This window comes from Danio aesculapii, chromosome 18, assembly GCF_903798145.1.
Source record: "Danio aesculapii chromosome 18, fDanAes4.1, whole genome shotgun sequence".
Lineage (NCBI taxonomy): Eukaryota > Metazoa > Chordata > Actinopteri > Cypriniformes > Danionidae > Danio > Danio aesculapii.
In genome coordinates this window covers 34,274,223-34,291,608 of record NC_079452.1, presented here as the reverse complement: position 1 = coordinate 34,291,608, position 17,386 = coordinate 34,274,223, and the positions used below count along the sequence as shown (strand labels likewise).

The 17,386-nt window shown below is 33.0% G+C and overlaps 1 protein-coding gene across 1 annotated transcript in view; it reads left to right on the top strand.

The window, feature by feature from the left end:
- shank3a (SH3 and multiple ankyrin repeat domains 3a) overlaps positions 1 to 17,386 on the top strand; it is a 320,891-nt gene that overhangs the window by 128,607 nt on the left and 174,898 nt on the right. Inside the window, 1 exon segment of the mRNA XM_056478459.1 lies at positions 3,991 to 4,057. Coding sequence (XP_056334434.1) covers positions 3,991 to 4,057 — 67 coding nt within the window.

Sequence of the window (17,386 nt, the reverse complement as noted above, 5' to 3'; positions counted from 1 at the left end):
TCCATAAATTTGACAATTTTCTATATTTTGTGATGATTATTCCATATTATTTTTATTTATCGAGTTGCATTATGGGACCTTGATGTTTCCTCCAACAACTTTTGATATTGAAAAAGTGATTTTATTGATATTTTTAGTTGTTTGAAGTGATAAACTGTCTATATATAGACAACACATACATATCAACTGTGTGTGTGTGTATATATATATATATATATATATATATATATATATATATATATATATATATATATATATATATATATATATATATATATATATATATATATATACACACACACAGTTGAAGTCTTATTAATATTTATTAAGAATTATTAACCCCCCCTGAATTATTAGCCCCCCTGTTTATTCTTCCCCCAATTTCTGTTTAACAGAGAGAAGAATTATTCAACACATTTCTAAACATAATAGTTTTAATAACTCATTTCTAATAACTGATTTATTTTATCTTTGCCATGATGACAGTAAATAATATTTGACGAGATATTTTTAAGACACTTCTATACAGCTATATATATATATATATATATATATATATATATATATATATATATATATATATATATATATATATATATATATATATATATATATATATGGCAGGGAAAATAATCAACATTTTTCCCTGAAAGCATATTTCTAAAAGTACCATTGACTTGAAGCAAGACAATGATCCAGAACACAGCCAGGGAAACTCTCAAATGCTTTCAGAGAAAGAAAATCAAGCTGTAGACTGGCCCAGCCAAACACCTGACTTGAATCCAAAATAAAATCCAAAATAAAGCTCAGATTTGATAGACGAGACCCACAGAACCATCAAGAATTTGATCTGTTAAAATCTGTGAAAAACTCACTCGTGAACAATTTTGGTGCCGTCACCAAAAAAGCCTTTTATATAAAGTATTCAATACATTTCAGTAGTTCAGTACTTTCTCCTTGTCATTTCATTGTTATTACACAGAACTTTCAGATTTTTTGTTTGTTTTATTTTTATGTTTGTATTGTTTGGATTTTTACCAAAATCTGGTTCAATTCCAAGTCAACAGCTCCTTTAGAAATATTATTCCCAGAAAAAAAACATGATTTGTTCAATACTTATTTTCCCCCACTGTATATCTTTATTCTTGTAATGGCCAGGCTGAAATCATTCTAATATGCTGATTAACTTCTCTAGACACAGTAATTTGCCATTAAGTTACTGTAAACCATTTACAGCAAAAACTCTGTATTTAGATTTACAGCACCGTTTATCTTACTGTATATAAATATGTATTTACAGAAATGTATGTATATTTTTACTGTCCTACAGTAAAATACAGTTCATATTACAGTAAAATACTGTGTAATTTATAAAAATCATTACCAGTGTAATAATAAATTATATACACTCACCAGCCACGTTATTAGGTACATCTTAGTAGTACCATGTTGGATCCCCTTTTGCCTTAAGAACTTCCTTAATCCTTCGTGGCATAGATTCAACAAGGTACTGGAAATATTCCTGGAAAGATTTTGGTCAATATTGAGACGATAGCATCACGCAGTTGCTGCAGATTTGTCGGCTGCACATCCATAATGTGAATCTCCCGTCCCACCAAATCCCAAAGGTGCTTTATCGGATTCGTGCTTTATGACATTGTGTGTTATCCTGCTGGAAGTAGCCATCAGAAAATTTGTACAATTTGGTCATAAAGGGATGGACATGGTCAGCAACAATACTCATGTAGGCTGTGGCGTTGACACGATGCTCAATTGGTACTAATGAGCCCAAAGTGTGCCAAGAAAATATCCCCCACACCATTACACCACCACCACCAGCCTGAACCGTTGATACAAGGCAGGACAGATCCATGTTTTCATGTTGTTGATGCCAAATTCTGATCCTACCATCCGAATGTTGCAGCAGAAATCGAGACTCATCAGACCAGGCAACGTTTCTCCAATCCTCTATAGTCTGAATTGTTTTATTGTATAAATCTTCACATCTTCTTCACCATGTCTACATGCCTAAATGAGTTGCTGCCACGTTGACTGGCTGATTTGAAATTTGCTTTAACAATCAGTTGGACAGGTGTACCTAATAAAATGGCCGGTGAATATATATATATATATATATATATATATATATATATATATATATATATATATATATATATATATATATATATATATATATATATATATATTAAATGATAGTTAAAAAATAAATTAATGATGAAATCGTAACAAAGAGGATATTGGTTGTTGGGTTTTGCTCATTAAACTGTTCCCCATGGGCCAACAAGTACAATATGATCCTTCATGTGAACATGCTTCTGTAACAGCATATTAGGATTGCTGTTTGTCTTGCATCTTTCCCATGATGCTCGCTGCTTGAACTCACAGTACAATTGATGTTGACACAGATTTTCTGCAGATCAAAGTTAATTTGTTTCGGGGAGGGGGGAAGTCGGTTGCATAAACCAACACGGAAACCATTAGACAGCTGCTTTGATTCAGCTTTTAGTGAGGAAAAATTAATTAGCCCTCATACTCATAAAAGAGCCAGAGAGAGAGAGAGAGAGATGTAGATTATTCATGCATCACATTAGACAAAATCAGAGTTTTTAGCTCCTACTTTTTTGGGATGTTTAGGTTTGTATGATTTTGTACCATGAGTCTAGTCACTATACACTTGAATTTAATAATAATAATAATAAATAATAATAATTATCATTATAATAATAATCATAATTATTATTATTGTTGTTATTATTATTATTATTATTATTATTATTATTATTATTATTATTATTATTATTATTATTATTATTATTATACAAGTAATAATAATACCAATAATAATAACAACAATAATCTTAATATTATTATTATTATTATTTGTTTATTTATTTATTATTATTATAATTATTATTAATATCATATTATCATCAAATTTATTATTATTATTATTATTATTATTATTATTATTATTATCATATTGTCATGAGATCTATTGTTATTATAATTATTATGATTATTATTATGATTATTATTGTCATCAGCTTTAATTATTATTATTATTATTATTATTAATAATAATAATAATAATATTATTCATTCATTCATTCATTCATTTTCTTTTCGGCTTAGTCCCTTTATTCATCAGGGGTCGCCACAGTGGAAGAACCGCCAACTTATCCAGCTTATGTTTTACGCAGCGGATACCCTTCCAGCTGCAACCCATTACTGGGAAACATCCATACACATTCATTCACACACATACTCTACAGACAAATTAGCTTACCTAATTTACCTATACCACATATTTTTGGACTTGTGGGGGAAACCGGAGCACCCAGAGGAAACCCACGCCAACACGGGGAGAACATGCAAAATCCACACAGAAATGCCAACTGACCCAGCCGGGGCTCAAACCAGCAACCTTCTTGCTGTGAGGTGACAGTGCTAACCACTGCACCACCGTGACGCCCTATTATTATTTTTTTTATTGTTATTATTATTATTATTATTATTATTATTATTATTATTATTATTATTATTATTAATAATAATAATAATTATAATAATAACAATAATAAAGCTTTTTCTGGAGATTACAGTTGTTAGTATTATTTGTTTATTTGGACTTTTACATCTCATATATAATATAGGGCTGATTAACACATTGCATGTTTTTCTTTGGTTTTGCTGTAGTTTTGTATTTTTCGCAATATATTCTTACAGTTATTTCATTGTATCTCTTTTAATAATAATAAAAAAAGGAAAAGAAAAAGCTGCATATGCTGATTAGAGAATGGTTGCTGGTTCTGGCTGGTTTAAGCTGGTCAGGATTAGTTTATGACCAGCAAAAAACAGTCAAAACCTACCTAACCAACATATGCTGTTTTTGTGTTGTTTTGTTTTTTCAGCATGGAAGTCAGGATTAGCCCGGAAATAACCCATTTTTCTTTTGATCTTTCTCTATAGGTGGCTATTATAGCTGGAAACTTTGACCTGGCAGAAATTATAAAGACTCACAAAGCATCAGATGTTGGTAAGTGTCTCGAATGGCGCCGCCATCATTAGCTGCTGTCCAATCTGAGCAAGCGCAAACAATCCCTCCTGTTAATGAATCCCTATAAACACCGCAGAGCGCCACGGCCGGCGAACATGAAAATGAGAGTGCTCCCTTGTGTGTCAGTGTGTGTTTGAGAGTGTGTGTGTGATGTTCGGGTGAATGAGAGTCATTACTCTATTCGCCAGCGTCAACGGCAAGGCTAGCTCATTCCGCACGCTAGTTCTGGCGGGGAATAGCAGCCGGTTGTCGGGCCGCTGTAATGGATGGTTCCCATTAATGTGGAGTAGCATCGTCATGGCTACAGCGCGGGGTTAATCCCTGAGGCTCAGCAGGTGTTGGGAGTTTGATTTGAGCCAATGGGTGTCTTGCTGCAGGCTCCGGTATCTCATCAGAACGATGTGTGACCTCGATGAAGGATGGGACATTCGCTCTCTCTCACAAACACACACATACACACTTGTACAGGTATCTTTATGGGCACTTCCCATAGTTGTAATGCGTTTTATACTGTACAAACTGTATATTCTATCCACCTACCCCTATACTCGACCTTCACCGAAAACATTATGCACTTTACATTTTCATAATAACTTCATTCTGTGTGATTAATGAGATTCATTTGAAGATTGGAAACATTTCTTAAAGGCATATGTTCACCCAAAAAGGAATTTTACCTCATCATTTATTCCTCCTAATGTGGTTTTAAAACTTTGAGTTTCTTTCTTCGGTTGAACACAAAATATACTGTAAAAATTGTTGTAAAATTTACAGTACTGGCTAGTAATACTGTAAAAATTATCAGTAATACTTTGAAAATTGCCAGTAATACTGTAAAAATGGCCATTAATACCGTAAAAATTGCCAGTAATGCTATAAAACTTGCCAGTAATACTGTAAACTTGGTTGGGCTGTCTGGGACGGTCCTCAAATGATTCAGATCTTACCTTGAAGGAAGAGGTTACTATATCAGTATAGGTGACCATAGGTCGAGGTGGACACCCATGACATGTGGAGTCCCACATAGCTCGATTCTGGCACCTCTCCTGTTCGACCTTTATATGCTCCCTCTGAGCCAAATAATGAGAAAGAACCAAATCTCCTACCACAGCTATGCTGACGACACTCATATCTACCTAGTCTTACTGCCTAATGACTACAGCCCCATTGACACCCTCTGCCAATGCATTGATGAAATTAACAATTGAATTGCGTTTGGGAACAGAGATGAGGTTCTCAAGGTGAATGCGTACCTTGGCTCTAAGGGTTAAACAACAAAAAATAAGGTCAAGAATCTTGGTGTGATTCTGGAGTCAGATCTGAGTTTCAATAGTCATGTCAGAGCAGTTAGTAAATCAGCATACTATCATCTCAAAAACAATGCAAGGATCAGATGCTTTGTTTCCAGTGAAGACTTAGAGACTCATGCTTTTATCAGCAGCAGAATGGTTTACTGTAACGGCCTCCTCACTGGACTTCCCAAAAAGACAGTCAGACAGTTACAGCTCATCCAGAACGCTGCGGCCAGAATTCTGACCAGAACCAGGAAATCAGAGCACATCACACCTGTCCTCAGGTCATTAAACTGGCTCCCAGTTACATTCAGAATAGATTTTAAAGTATTATTACTGGTCTATAAATCACTAAATGGCCTAGGACCTCAATACATTACAGATATGCTCACTGAATACAAACCCAACAGATCACTTAGATCTTTAGGATCAAATAAACTAGAAATTCCAAGAGTTCAGTCAAAGCAGGGTGAATCGGCTTTCAGCTGCTATGCCCCTCGCTGCTGGAATGAACTTCCAGAAATGATCAGATGTGCTCTAACATTAGGCACATTCAAATCAAGACTGAAAACACATCTGTTTAGCTGTGCCTTTACTGAATGAGCACTGTGCTACGTCCGACAGATTGCACTATTATGTTTTTCTCTTCTTTTTCATTCTTTTATAACACGTTTTATCTGCTTTTATGCTTATTTATTTATTTATTTATTTTTTTACCATTTGTTTTTATTTTTCTTATACTTGTTTCTTTTATTCCTGATTATGTAAAGCACTTTGAATTGCCACTGTGTATGAAATGTGCTATATAAATAAACTTGCCTTGCCTTGCCTTGCCTAAAAATGGCCATTGACACTGTAAACTTCTCAATAATGATGTATGTACAAATGGCCATTGACACTGTAAACTTGTCAGTAATGATGTACGTACAAATGGCCATTGATACTGTAAAAATGGGCAGTAATACTGTAAAAATTGCCATTAATACTGTAAAAATGGCCAGTGATACTTAAAATGTACAGTAATACTGTAAAAAGGGCCACTAATACTGTAAACTTGTCAGTAAAGGTGTACAAATGGCCATTGATACTGTGAAAAAGGGCAGTAGTACTGTGCAAATTACCAGTAATACTGTAAGAATGACAAGTAATACTGTAAAAATGTTCAATAATACTTAAAAATTACCAGTAATACTGTAAAAATGGACCGTAAAACAGTAAAAATGGCCAGTAATACTGTAAAAATGGGCAGTGATACTGTAAAAATGGCCAGTAAAACAGTAAAAATTGCCAGTAATTCTGTAAAAATTGCCAGTAATACTGTTAAAATGGCCAGTAAAACTGTAAAAATGGCCAGTAACACTGTAAAACTTTCCATTAAATCAGTAAAAATAGACAGTAATACTATAAAAACCGGCAGTAAAATTGTAAAACTTGCCAGTATGGTGTACAAATGGCCAGTAATGGTGTAAAAATTGCCAGTAATACTGTAAAAATGTCCATTGATACTTAAAAATTGCCAGTAATGCTGTAAAACCTGCCAGTAATACTGTAAAAATGGCCAGTAACATTGTAAGAAAAGCCAGTAATACTGTAAAAATGGCCAGTAATACTGTAAAAATGGCCAGTAATACTTTAAAATAGCCAGTAATGCTGTAAAAATGGCCAGTAATACTTTAAAATAGCCAGTAATACTGTAAAAATGGCCAGTAACATTGTAAGAAAAGCCAGTAATACTGTAAAAATGGCCAGTAATACTTTAAAATAGCCAGTAATACTGTAAAAATGGCCAGTAATACTTTAAAATAGCCAGTAATGCTGTAAAAATGGCCAGTAATACTTTAAAATAGCCAGTAATACTGTAAAAATGGCCAGTAATACTTTAAAATAGCCAGTAATGCTGTAAAAATGGCCAGTAATACTTTAAAATAGCCAGTAATGCTGTAAAAATGGCCAGTCATATTTTAAAATTGCCAGTAATACTTTAAAATAGCCAGTAATACTGTAAAAATGGCCAGTAATACTTTAAAATAGCCAGTAATACTGTAAAAATGGCCAGTAATATTTTAAAATAACCAGTAATACTGTAAAAATGGCCAGTAATACTTTAAAATAGCCAGTAATGCTGTAAAAATTGCCAGTAATACTGTAAAAATGGCCAGTAAAACTGTAAAAATGGCCAGTAACACTGTAAAACTTGCCATTAAATCAGTAAAAATAGACAGTAATACTATAAAAACCGGCAGTAAAATTGTAAAACTTGCCAGTATGGTGTACAAATGGCCAGTAATAGTGTAAAAATTGCCAGTAATACTGTAAAAATGTCCATTGATACTTAAAAATTGCCAGTAATGCTGTAAAACCTGCCAGTAATACTGTAAAAATGGCCAGTAACATTGTAAGAAAAGCCAGTAATACTGTAAAAATGGCCAGTAACGTTGTAAGAAAAGCCAGTAATACTGTAAAAATGGCCAGTAATACTTTAAAATAGCCAGTGATACTGTAAAAATGGCCAGTAATACTTTAAAATAGCCAGTAATGCTGTAAAAATGGCCAGTAATACTTTAAAATAGCCAGTAATACTGTAAAAATGGCCTGTAACATTGTAAGAAAAGCCAGTAATGCTGTAAAAATGGCCAGTAATACTTTAAAATAGCCAGTAATACTGTAAAAATGGCCAGTAATACTTTAAAATAGCCAGTAATGCTGTAAAAATGGCCAGTCATATTTTAAAATTGCCAGTAATACTTTAAAATAGCCAGTAATACTGTAAAAATGGCCAGTAATATTTTAAAATAGCCAGTAATACTGTAAAAATGGCCAGTAATATTTTAAAATAACCAGTAATACTGTAAAAATGGCCAGTAATACTTTAAAATAGCCAGTAATGCTGTAAAAATTGCCAGTAATACTGTAAAAATGGCCAGTAGCACTGTAAGAATGGCCAATAATACTGTAAAAATTGCCATTGATACTGTAAAAATGGCTAGTAATACTGTAAGAATGTCCAGTAATACTGTAAAAATTGTCAGTAAAACTGTAAAAATGGCCAGTAATACTGTAAATTTTACATATTTACAGTGTATTTAAAGGGGTAGTTTACTCAAAAAATTTATATAAACACACACACACACACACACACACACACACTCACACACACACTTGTACTTTATTCTGTGAGATTTATGCCATTTTCCTCATGGCGAGCAACAATGTCTTACAAAGTCAAAATGCACTGGTATCGATGTATTGTGTGACTTTGCCCATGTGTTGCAAATCCTCACAGTGCAAACACAAGTAGAAAATGTACCACAAATCCTCACATCACGTTCACATTTGGTCTGAAGAAAAAAATAGAAAGTTACAAAGTTAGCTTGTTTTATTTCTATGTAATCCTTTCCATCATAAGCCTTAACTTAAAGGGCCTAAATAATATTTAATAAATGTTCATATTTTGAACTTGTCAAAACAATTAAGGATGCATTGCAAATGACAAAGACAAAGGAATTGTGTAATCAGGGTGTTAAAATAAACAAAAAAAGCAATAGTCACTGCACAATAAGCAAATCTCAGCCGGGATGGTCACTTTTTTAGTTCATCCCCTCAAAACATTTCCATTGTGGTCCATGCTATTTACATGTGTTGTGGGAATTTACTGACTTTTTGTTTTCCAATTTGTATTTCAATGTAAGGAATACAAGATAAACACACTCCTGCTGAACCATATTTGAACACACACTGTTTATGGGATGGGAGCTGGTGTTATGTCACTAGTGCTGAGGCTTCTTTCAATGTCTCCATTCTTTCTCTCCTTCTCCTCTCATTTCCTTCCCATCAGTCACCGTGAGAGAGGAAAAGAGAGAGTGAGCGAGTGTGTCCTGAGTGGGTTGGACAGTTGGCCTTTTCACTCTGAATGAATGGGCAGAAGGGTAGAGGATTTAAACAAGCAGACAGCTTGACTACAGAGCGCAGTATTTACTCTGCTCAAACAAACAGCCCATTTTAAGAAGCCTGACTTAGATTTCTTCTCAGGATTGAACTATTAGAGAAGTGGGGTAATTTTAAATATATGAACAGCTGAAATATATGGTAATTTTAGTAAGTTTGGGATGTTAGTTTAATTAAATTAATCATAAGAGAAGTAAAGTCCGTTGGAATAAATTCCCAGACACTTTTCTCAAAGGGATAATTCGCCCAAAAAAATGAAAACCGCCGTTTCATTTATTCTCCCTCGTATGGTTTTACACTTTTGTTTCTTTCTTTCTTCTGTTGAACACAAAAAAAGATATTTTGAAGAATGTTGGTTGCTGGGACCCATTGACTTCGATTGTAGGAAATACATTACAGTGGAAGTCAATGGGTGCCAACGGCCAGCATTTTTCAAAATATCTCCTGTTGAGTCCAAAAGAAGATATTTTTAAGAATGTTGGTTGCTGGTACCATTGACTTCCATTGTACTAATTAAATGACTATGGAAGTCAATGGGTGCCAGCGGCCAGCATTTTTCAAAATATCTCCTGTGGAGCTCAAAAGAAGGTATTTTGCAGAATGTTGGTTGCAGGGGACCCATTGACTTCCATTGAAGAAAATACGTTACTGTGAAAGTGAATGGGTCAGTGAAACGGCCAGCATTTTTCAAAATATTTTCAGTTGAACACAAAAGCAGATATTTTGAAGAATGTTGGTTGCTGATACCCATTGACCTCCGTTGTAGTAAATAAATAACTATGGAAGTCAGTGGGTGCAAGCAACCAGCATTTTGCAAAATATCTTCTGTTCAACACAAAAGAAGATATATTGAAGAATCTTGATTGCTGGGACCCATTGACTTCCATTGAAGGAAATACATTACTATGGATGTCAATGGGTCTCAGCGACAAGCATTTTTCAAAATATCCCCTGTTGAGCACAAAAGAAGATATTTTGAAGAATGTTGGTTGCTGGGACCCATTCGCTTCCATTGTAGGTAATAAATCTCTATGGAAGTCAATGGGTGCCAGCGGCCAGCATTTTTCAAAATATCTCCTCTTGAGCTCAAAAGAAGATATTTTGAAGAATGTTGGTTGCTGGGACGCATTGACTTCCGTTGTAGGAAATAAATTACAATGAAAGTCAATGGGTGCCAGCGGCTGGCATTTTTCTTAATATTTTCTTTTGTGTTCAACAGAAGGAAGAAACTCAAACAGGTACTGAATAAGAGAAGAGTGAGTAAATGATGACAGAATGTTTAGTTTATAGTGAACTATCTCTTTAAATAGAAAAACATATAATAATAAATATAACTGTAAATTTATGCTGATTTCTAAAGAATATGCTGTTTAAGAAATTATGTAAAAATAAAGAACAATTAAAATGTTTGCTTTTGTTTCAAATCACTTTTTCTGGAAAACAAACAGCGATGTGTGTGATATAATGATAATAATTTTAATACTATAACAGATATTTAAAAAAAGAAATGGAATACTTATTCTGGCTTATTAAATAAATAATACACATCAAAAGTTGACAAATAGGTTATCTACATCAGTGTTTCTCAACCACATTCCTGGAGGACCACCAACATTGCATGTTTTGGATGTCTCCATTGTGTCTCCTTCTCTAATGAGCTGATGATCAGAATCAGGTGTGTTTTGAGACATGGTAAATGTGCAGAGCTGATGGTCCTCAAGGAATGTGGTTGAGAAACACTGATCTACAAAGTTATGAAAGATTTTTTAAGGCTTGTTTTCTAGACTCCTAGAGTTAAACAGTTGACATAAATAATTTCTTTTAATCCATTCAGCCAATTTCTTGTTCTTGTGGGGTCACATTTAGCTTAGCTTAGCATTATAACTTTTATCAGATTTGACCGTTAACATTTCGTTCAAAGCACGTCTGTCTAAACAAGCTTCTGTAAAGAACATATTGACCTACATTTGACAGCTGCAATTAATAAACACTTGATGCCTGCTGTCAACTACATTATTTAAGGGCATTCTAAGTTACGACATTGATAGGATCTGTTGTTTCAAAAAAGGCGGAGTGTTCTTTTAGGATTTCAAATAACAAATAATTAGTATCTTGAGGCTGTTATGCTTATTTTAATTTTCATCAAATGATTCTTGTTTTAAAAATGCCTGACAAAAAATGTTAGCGTGTAAACTGTTGTTACACTGAATGGGACTTTAGTGGGTGTCTCATATAAATAAGGATGTACATATTACAAAGTATTACAGTCATTATTTGTTTGCACAGAAAAAAAATATATATATGTACAGTATATATACACTCACCTGCCACTTTATTAGGTACATCTGTCAAACTGCTCGTTAATACAAATTTCTAATCAGCCAATCACATGGCAGCAACTCAGTGAATTTAGGCATGTAGACATGGTCAAGACAATCTGTTATAGTTCAATCCGATCATCAGAATGAGGAAAAAAGGTGATTTAAGTAAATTTGAACGCAACATGGTTGTTGGTGCCAGACGTGCTGTTCTGAGTATTTCAGAAACAGCCTACCTGAGTATTGTTGCTGACCATGTCCATTCCTTTTTGACCACAGTGTACCCATCTTCTGATTGTTATTTCCAGAAGCTTAACGTGCCATGTCATAAAGCGCGAATCATCTCAGATGCTTTCACACCTGTGGATCGATTCTCTTGTTCCGAAACAGGGATTAAAACAGGATTACAATGTTGCTCTTTGTTCTTGGTGTGGTTTGCTTTCACATCGCAAAGTTTCTAAACGTACCAAAAGAGCTAAAACAAGTCACGTGCGAGTAAACTCTCCTCACATTGGTCAGAGTTTCACGGTTTATTTTGCAGAGTCCCGTTCAGCTGTCATGATTCCTTAATTTAATTTATGACGATGAGCGATTAGACATTATTATCAAAAAGCTGCACTTTCATTTTGAATGGTGACACCCACAGACATCGTCACCAAATATAAATCAGACGTAAGACTTTCTTATAGTTGCATAGCAGTTATGCATTATAGGCTTTACATTATAGAGAGAAATAACAGATAAACCAAGACTGTTCGGTCAATTTTCCTAACGAATAAACAGCTCGCGTTAATAGTTCAGCATGCTTTCACTTGCGTATTTGACATGAAATGCACATTTACCAGTAGGAATGATGATATCCCACCCTACCCATAATTCTCTCTTCATATAGCCGTATATATGCCTATTACACATCCATAATACACTGTGATATAGTCGGGCTCGGATCGTATCGCTTTCTCACTACAATCGATCCGCTCCAGAGTTCGTTTCAATCAAGCTGAGTCCACCTCATTGTGGCGGTCTCGGACCAATTGTTTTGCCGCGGATCAAATCGCAATTGCTGAATTCACATATGCCAAATGAACTGCACTAACTAGGGAAACGCGCCAGCTTCCAAAACAAAAGTCTAGGTGTGAAAGCACTCTCAGACTGGTTTCTTGAACATGACAATGAGTTCACTGTACTCAAATGGCCTCCAAAGTCACCAGATCTCAATCCAATAGAGCACCTTTGGGATGTGATGGAACGGGAGATTCGCTTCATGGATGTGCAGCCGACAAATCTGTAGCAACTGCTTGATGCTATCATTTCAATGTGGACTAAAATCTCTGAGGAATATTTCCAGTACCTTATTGAATACATGCTATGAAGAATTAAGGCAGTTCTTAAGGCAAAAGGGGGTCCAACCCAGTACTAGTAAGGTGTACCTTATAAAGTGGCCGGTGAGTGTATATATATGTGCAGTTGATGTCAAAATGATTAGTCCTCCTATGATTATTTTTTTTTTATTTAATTTTTTTTTTTTAATATTTCCCAAATGATGTTTAACAGAGCAAGGATTTTTTTTTCACAGTATTTCCTATAATGTTTATTTTTCTGGATAAAGGCTTATTTGTTTTATTTTGGCTAGAATAAAAGCAGTTTTAAAAAAAGTCAAACATTTAATATTATTAGCCCCCTTAAGCAATATTTTTTTTGATTGTCTAACAAACAAACCACTGTTATACAATGATTTGCCTAATTACCCTAACTTGCCTAGCTAATCTAATTAACCTATAAATTGCAGTTTAAGCTGAATACTAGTATCTTGGAAATATGTAGCAAAATATTATGTACTGTCATATATATCGAATATATCGACAATCGAAAAAACTTTGGAAAATTAACTACACTGTTTCAATTTACTATGATCTTTTATGTGAAGCTGCTTTGACACAATCTACATTGTAAAAGCGCTATACAAATCAAATTGAATTGAATTGAATATATGAATCGGCTGTCAGACAAAATCCTTTTGCTGTTTTTTTCCGGCACAAATGGCGTCTCCTGAATTATGAAACACAACACTGCTTTTCACAAGCAAAAACATGTTGAGAACCACTGTTATAGCTTGTATTGAATGGCATGTTTTTGTTCTCATGCCCTCCTCTGATTGGCAGAGAGCTGTTCAGATCTGATCAGGTGACAGGTGGATGTTCAGTACAGCGGTTTGATCAATACTTAATTTACATTAGAGTTTAGAGAGAATCAGCTATGAGACTGACAGCAAACCATATGTCAGGCTGACAGCGCTGTGCACTCTTTTATCCTGCTTGTCTCTGTTTCTCTCTCTCTTGTTTTATCATTAAATATGGCTGTCATTGAGCCATATGAACTCTTTTGACCCTGACATACACCGCACAGTGCATTTTTAACTACCTCGAAGCTGCAGTTTTATTTCCATCTAGGAAAGGTGAGATATTGCCATCTAGTGTACAATTAGCTTCCCTCAGTGCAAAGGAAAGATCTAACGTCTTGGTTGTTTGGTAGAAATCTGCACTCTCATCATCGAGTCTGCTCATTTAGTCCTGTAAATGTGTGTAAATATACCGTTAAGGTCAAAATTATAAGATTTATTTAATTTTTTTAATATTTCCCAAATAATGTTACAGAGCATGGAGTTTTTCACAGTATTTCCGATAATATTTTTTCTTCCAAAGAAAGTCTTATTTGTTTTATTTTGGCTGCATTGTAAAAAAAAATCTGTAAAAAACATTCAGAAGACTGGCAGCAGGGCTTCCAGAGATATTCTGTTAAATTACAGAAAATAACCATTTTAAATTACAAGCAAAAACTGTAAAAATACAGAACACACTTTACAGCCAAAATTCATTATATTACAGTTTATTACAATTAAACTCATTACATTACATTAAAAAATAGAACAAAAACTGGGAATTACTGCCATTTTACTAATTATTATTACAATATACAGATTATGTCAGATTGTCATTTTACAAATTATTGCTGTATTGCTGTATATATATATATATATATATATATATATATATATATATATATATATATATATATATATATATATATATATATATATATATATATATATATATATATATGTGTGTGTATATATATATATATATATATATATATATATATATATATATATATATATATATATATATATATATGTGTGTGTGTGTGTGTGTATATATATATATATATATATATATATATATATATATATATATATATATATATATATATATATATATATACATATAAATGTTTTATTTTAATTATACAACATAACAAAGTAAGGGGTCAAATGCGGCAAGGCAAGGGGAAATGCGTCATAATGCTCACTAAACAGTTTAAGACTCAGCAACAATGTGTCTGTGTGTGCTGAGTTTAAAGCCGTATAAATCAGTTCATAACATCTTCTGACTGTGTGTGTAATCAGTTAGAATTCAGTGAGTTGTAGTTCGTTAAAGTAGCATGTGTGTAGTTTTCCATTGATCTGCAGCCGCTAGATCACTGGTGATCGTAACAAGTAGCATAGCAACATTGTTAGAGTAGTAAAATAAACATTTTATAGTTTACAGTGCATGCATTATATGCAGCCTACAAACAGTAGGCTATTATTTGACATTATTAACCTCACGTTAATCTTCGTTTGTTTACTATCTTCACTAAAACTATTTAACTGAATTTTTGTTTCCCTATTTTTACAGGAATAATCTGTATATATTAACGTAAAATTACGTGTTACTCTGAAAATTCAGAATATTTCCTTTAAAAAACAGAAAAAAAACATAATACCAAAATACTAGCAATAACTGTAAATTCAGTGTTGGAATTTTTCATCTGTAAAACAACAGCGATTTCACTATATAATGAAAAAACTGAAAAATCTGTTTTAAAAAAATACAGACAATTACCTGTAAAATAATGTTTATTTTTTACAGTGTAGAATAAACGTTAATTTTTTTAACAAATTAAAAAATTTTTAGGGTCAATAATATTTGCCACTTTAGCTAATTTTTTTTTTAATAGTCTACAGAACAAACTATCGTTATACAATAACTTGCCTGATAACCCTAACCCGCTTAATTAACCTAATTAACCTAGTTAAGCCTTTAAATGTCACTTTAAGCTGAATAATAGTATCATGAAATTATGCTGTAAAATATTATTTACTGTCATCTGACTTCAACTGTACATTTGTTCAGTTTATTCTGTAATATTATTGAACGCTATGCAGATGTTAATATGATGTATGTACAAAACAGTTTGTAAAGTAACATTTTCTGTCTTTTAGTAGATATATGGTAGTACTTTATTATAAATAACAATTCACATTATTTACTACAAGCTTATTACCTGCCTATTAACTGCTTATTAGCACTTATAAAGTACACAAACAATGACGCTGCTTGTTCAGGCTACTTATTTAAAATGAAAAAGGTTTATACATATACAGTTGAAGTCAGAATTATTAGCCCCCCTTTGAATTTTTTTTTTTTTTTTTTAATATTTTCCAAATGATGTTTAACAGAGCAAGGAAATGTTCACAGTATGTTAGTATGTAAGTATCGTTATACAATAACTTAATAACCCTAACCTGCCTAATTAACCTCATTAACCTGGTTGAGCCTTTAAATGTCACTTTAAGCTGTATAGAAGTGTCTTGAAAAATATCTAGTCAAATATTATTTACTGTCATCATGGCAAAGATAAAATAAATCAGTTATTAAAAATGAGTTATTAAAACTATTATGTTTAGAAATGTGTTGAAGAAATCTTCTCTCCGTTTAACATAAATTGTGTAAAAAAAACAAGGGGGCTAATAATTCTGACTTCAACTGTATATATACACACACAGAACAAGAACAAACACTGGCTCGTACTGTAGACATACAAAAGACAATAAAGGAAAGCTAAAAAGAAAAGAGAGGCTATATAACCTAACCCTCAGAGGGGTCACTGGGTTGCTCTTGAGATATAGATTTGTCAAATAAATCAAGAAATTGACCCCAGGTAGTCAAATATTTTCTTTATCTCTCTCCATCTGAATAACAGATATCATGTCAGAAATCCAGTTCTGGAATGAAGGGGGTAAAGATGGTTTACAATTGTTCAGCATTAGTCTTTTAGCCATGACCATGCCTTGCATTCAAGTCTATTGTATTGTTTAATGGAGAGAAGATGTATTTTGTGAGATGCAAACAACACAATTCTTAAGTTTTTTGGACAACTAAATTGTTTTATGTTCAATCCATTTTAATTTGTAAAAACTATTAAGTTAACTTAATTTCTTCATGTTTTCCTAACAGAAATCAGTTGTGTGGAACCCAGCATTTTTTATCATTTTGTTTTACATCCTTTAGTAACTATTAATAAATTATTAATTAGCAGTTTATTGAGCTAAAAGTCTTGGTTTGCTAATAGAGTGAATTGTACATAAAAAGTGTGACGGATATATAATATGAGAGCTTCTAATATGAGATACTTCTAATTGGATTGCATTGTAAACCTTAAAAGCTACAAAGTTTTCTTTTATTCTAATCGATTTGTGTTGGGACAACATGAAGGAATTAAGTGAACTTATTATTTCTTTTAAATGTAAGTAGATTAAACATAAAAAGTTGGCCCCCAAAAAACTCAAGAATTGTCTTGTTTCAGCTTATTTTATATAAGTAGTTTGGACAAACAGCAAACTAATTTTTTTAAGTGTACTGGACTTTCAAAAT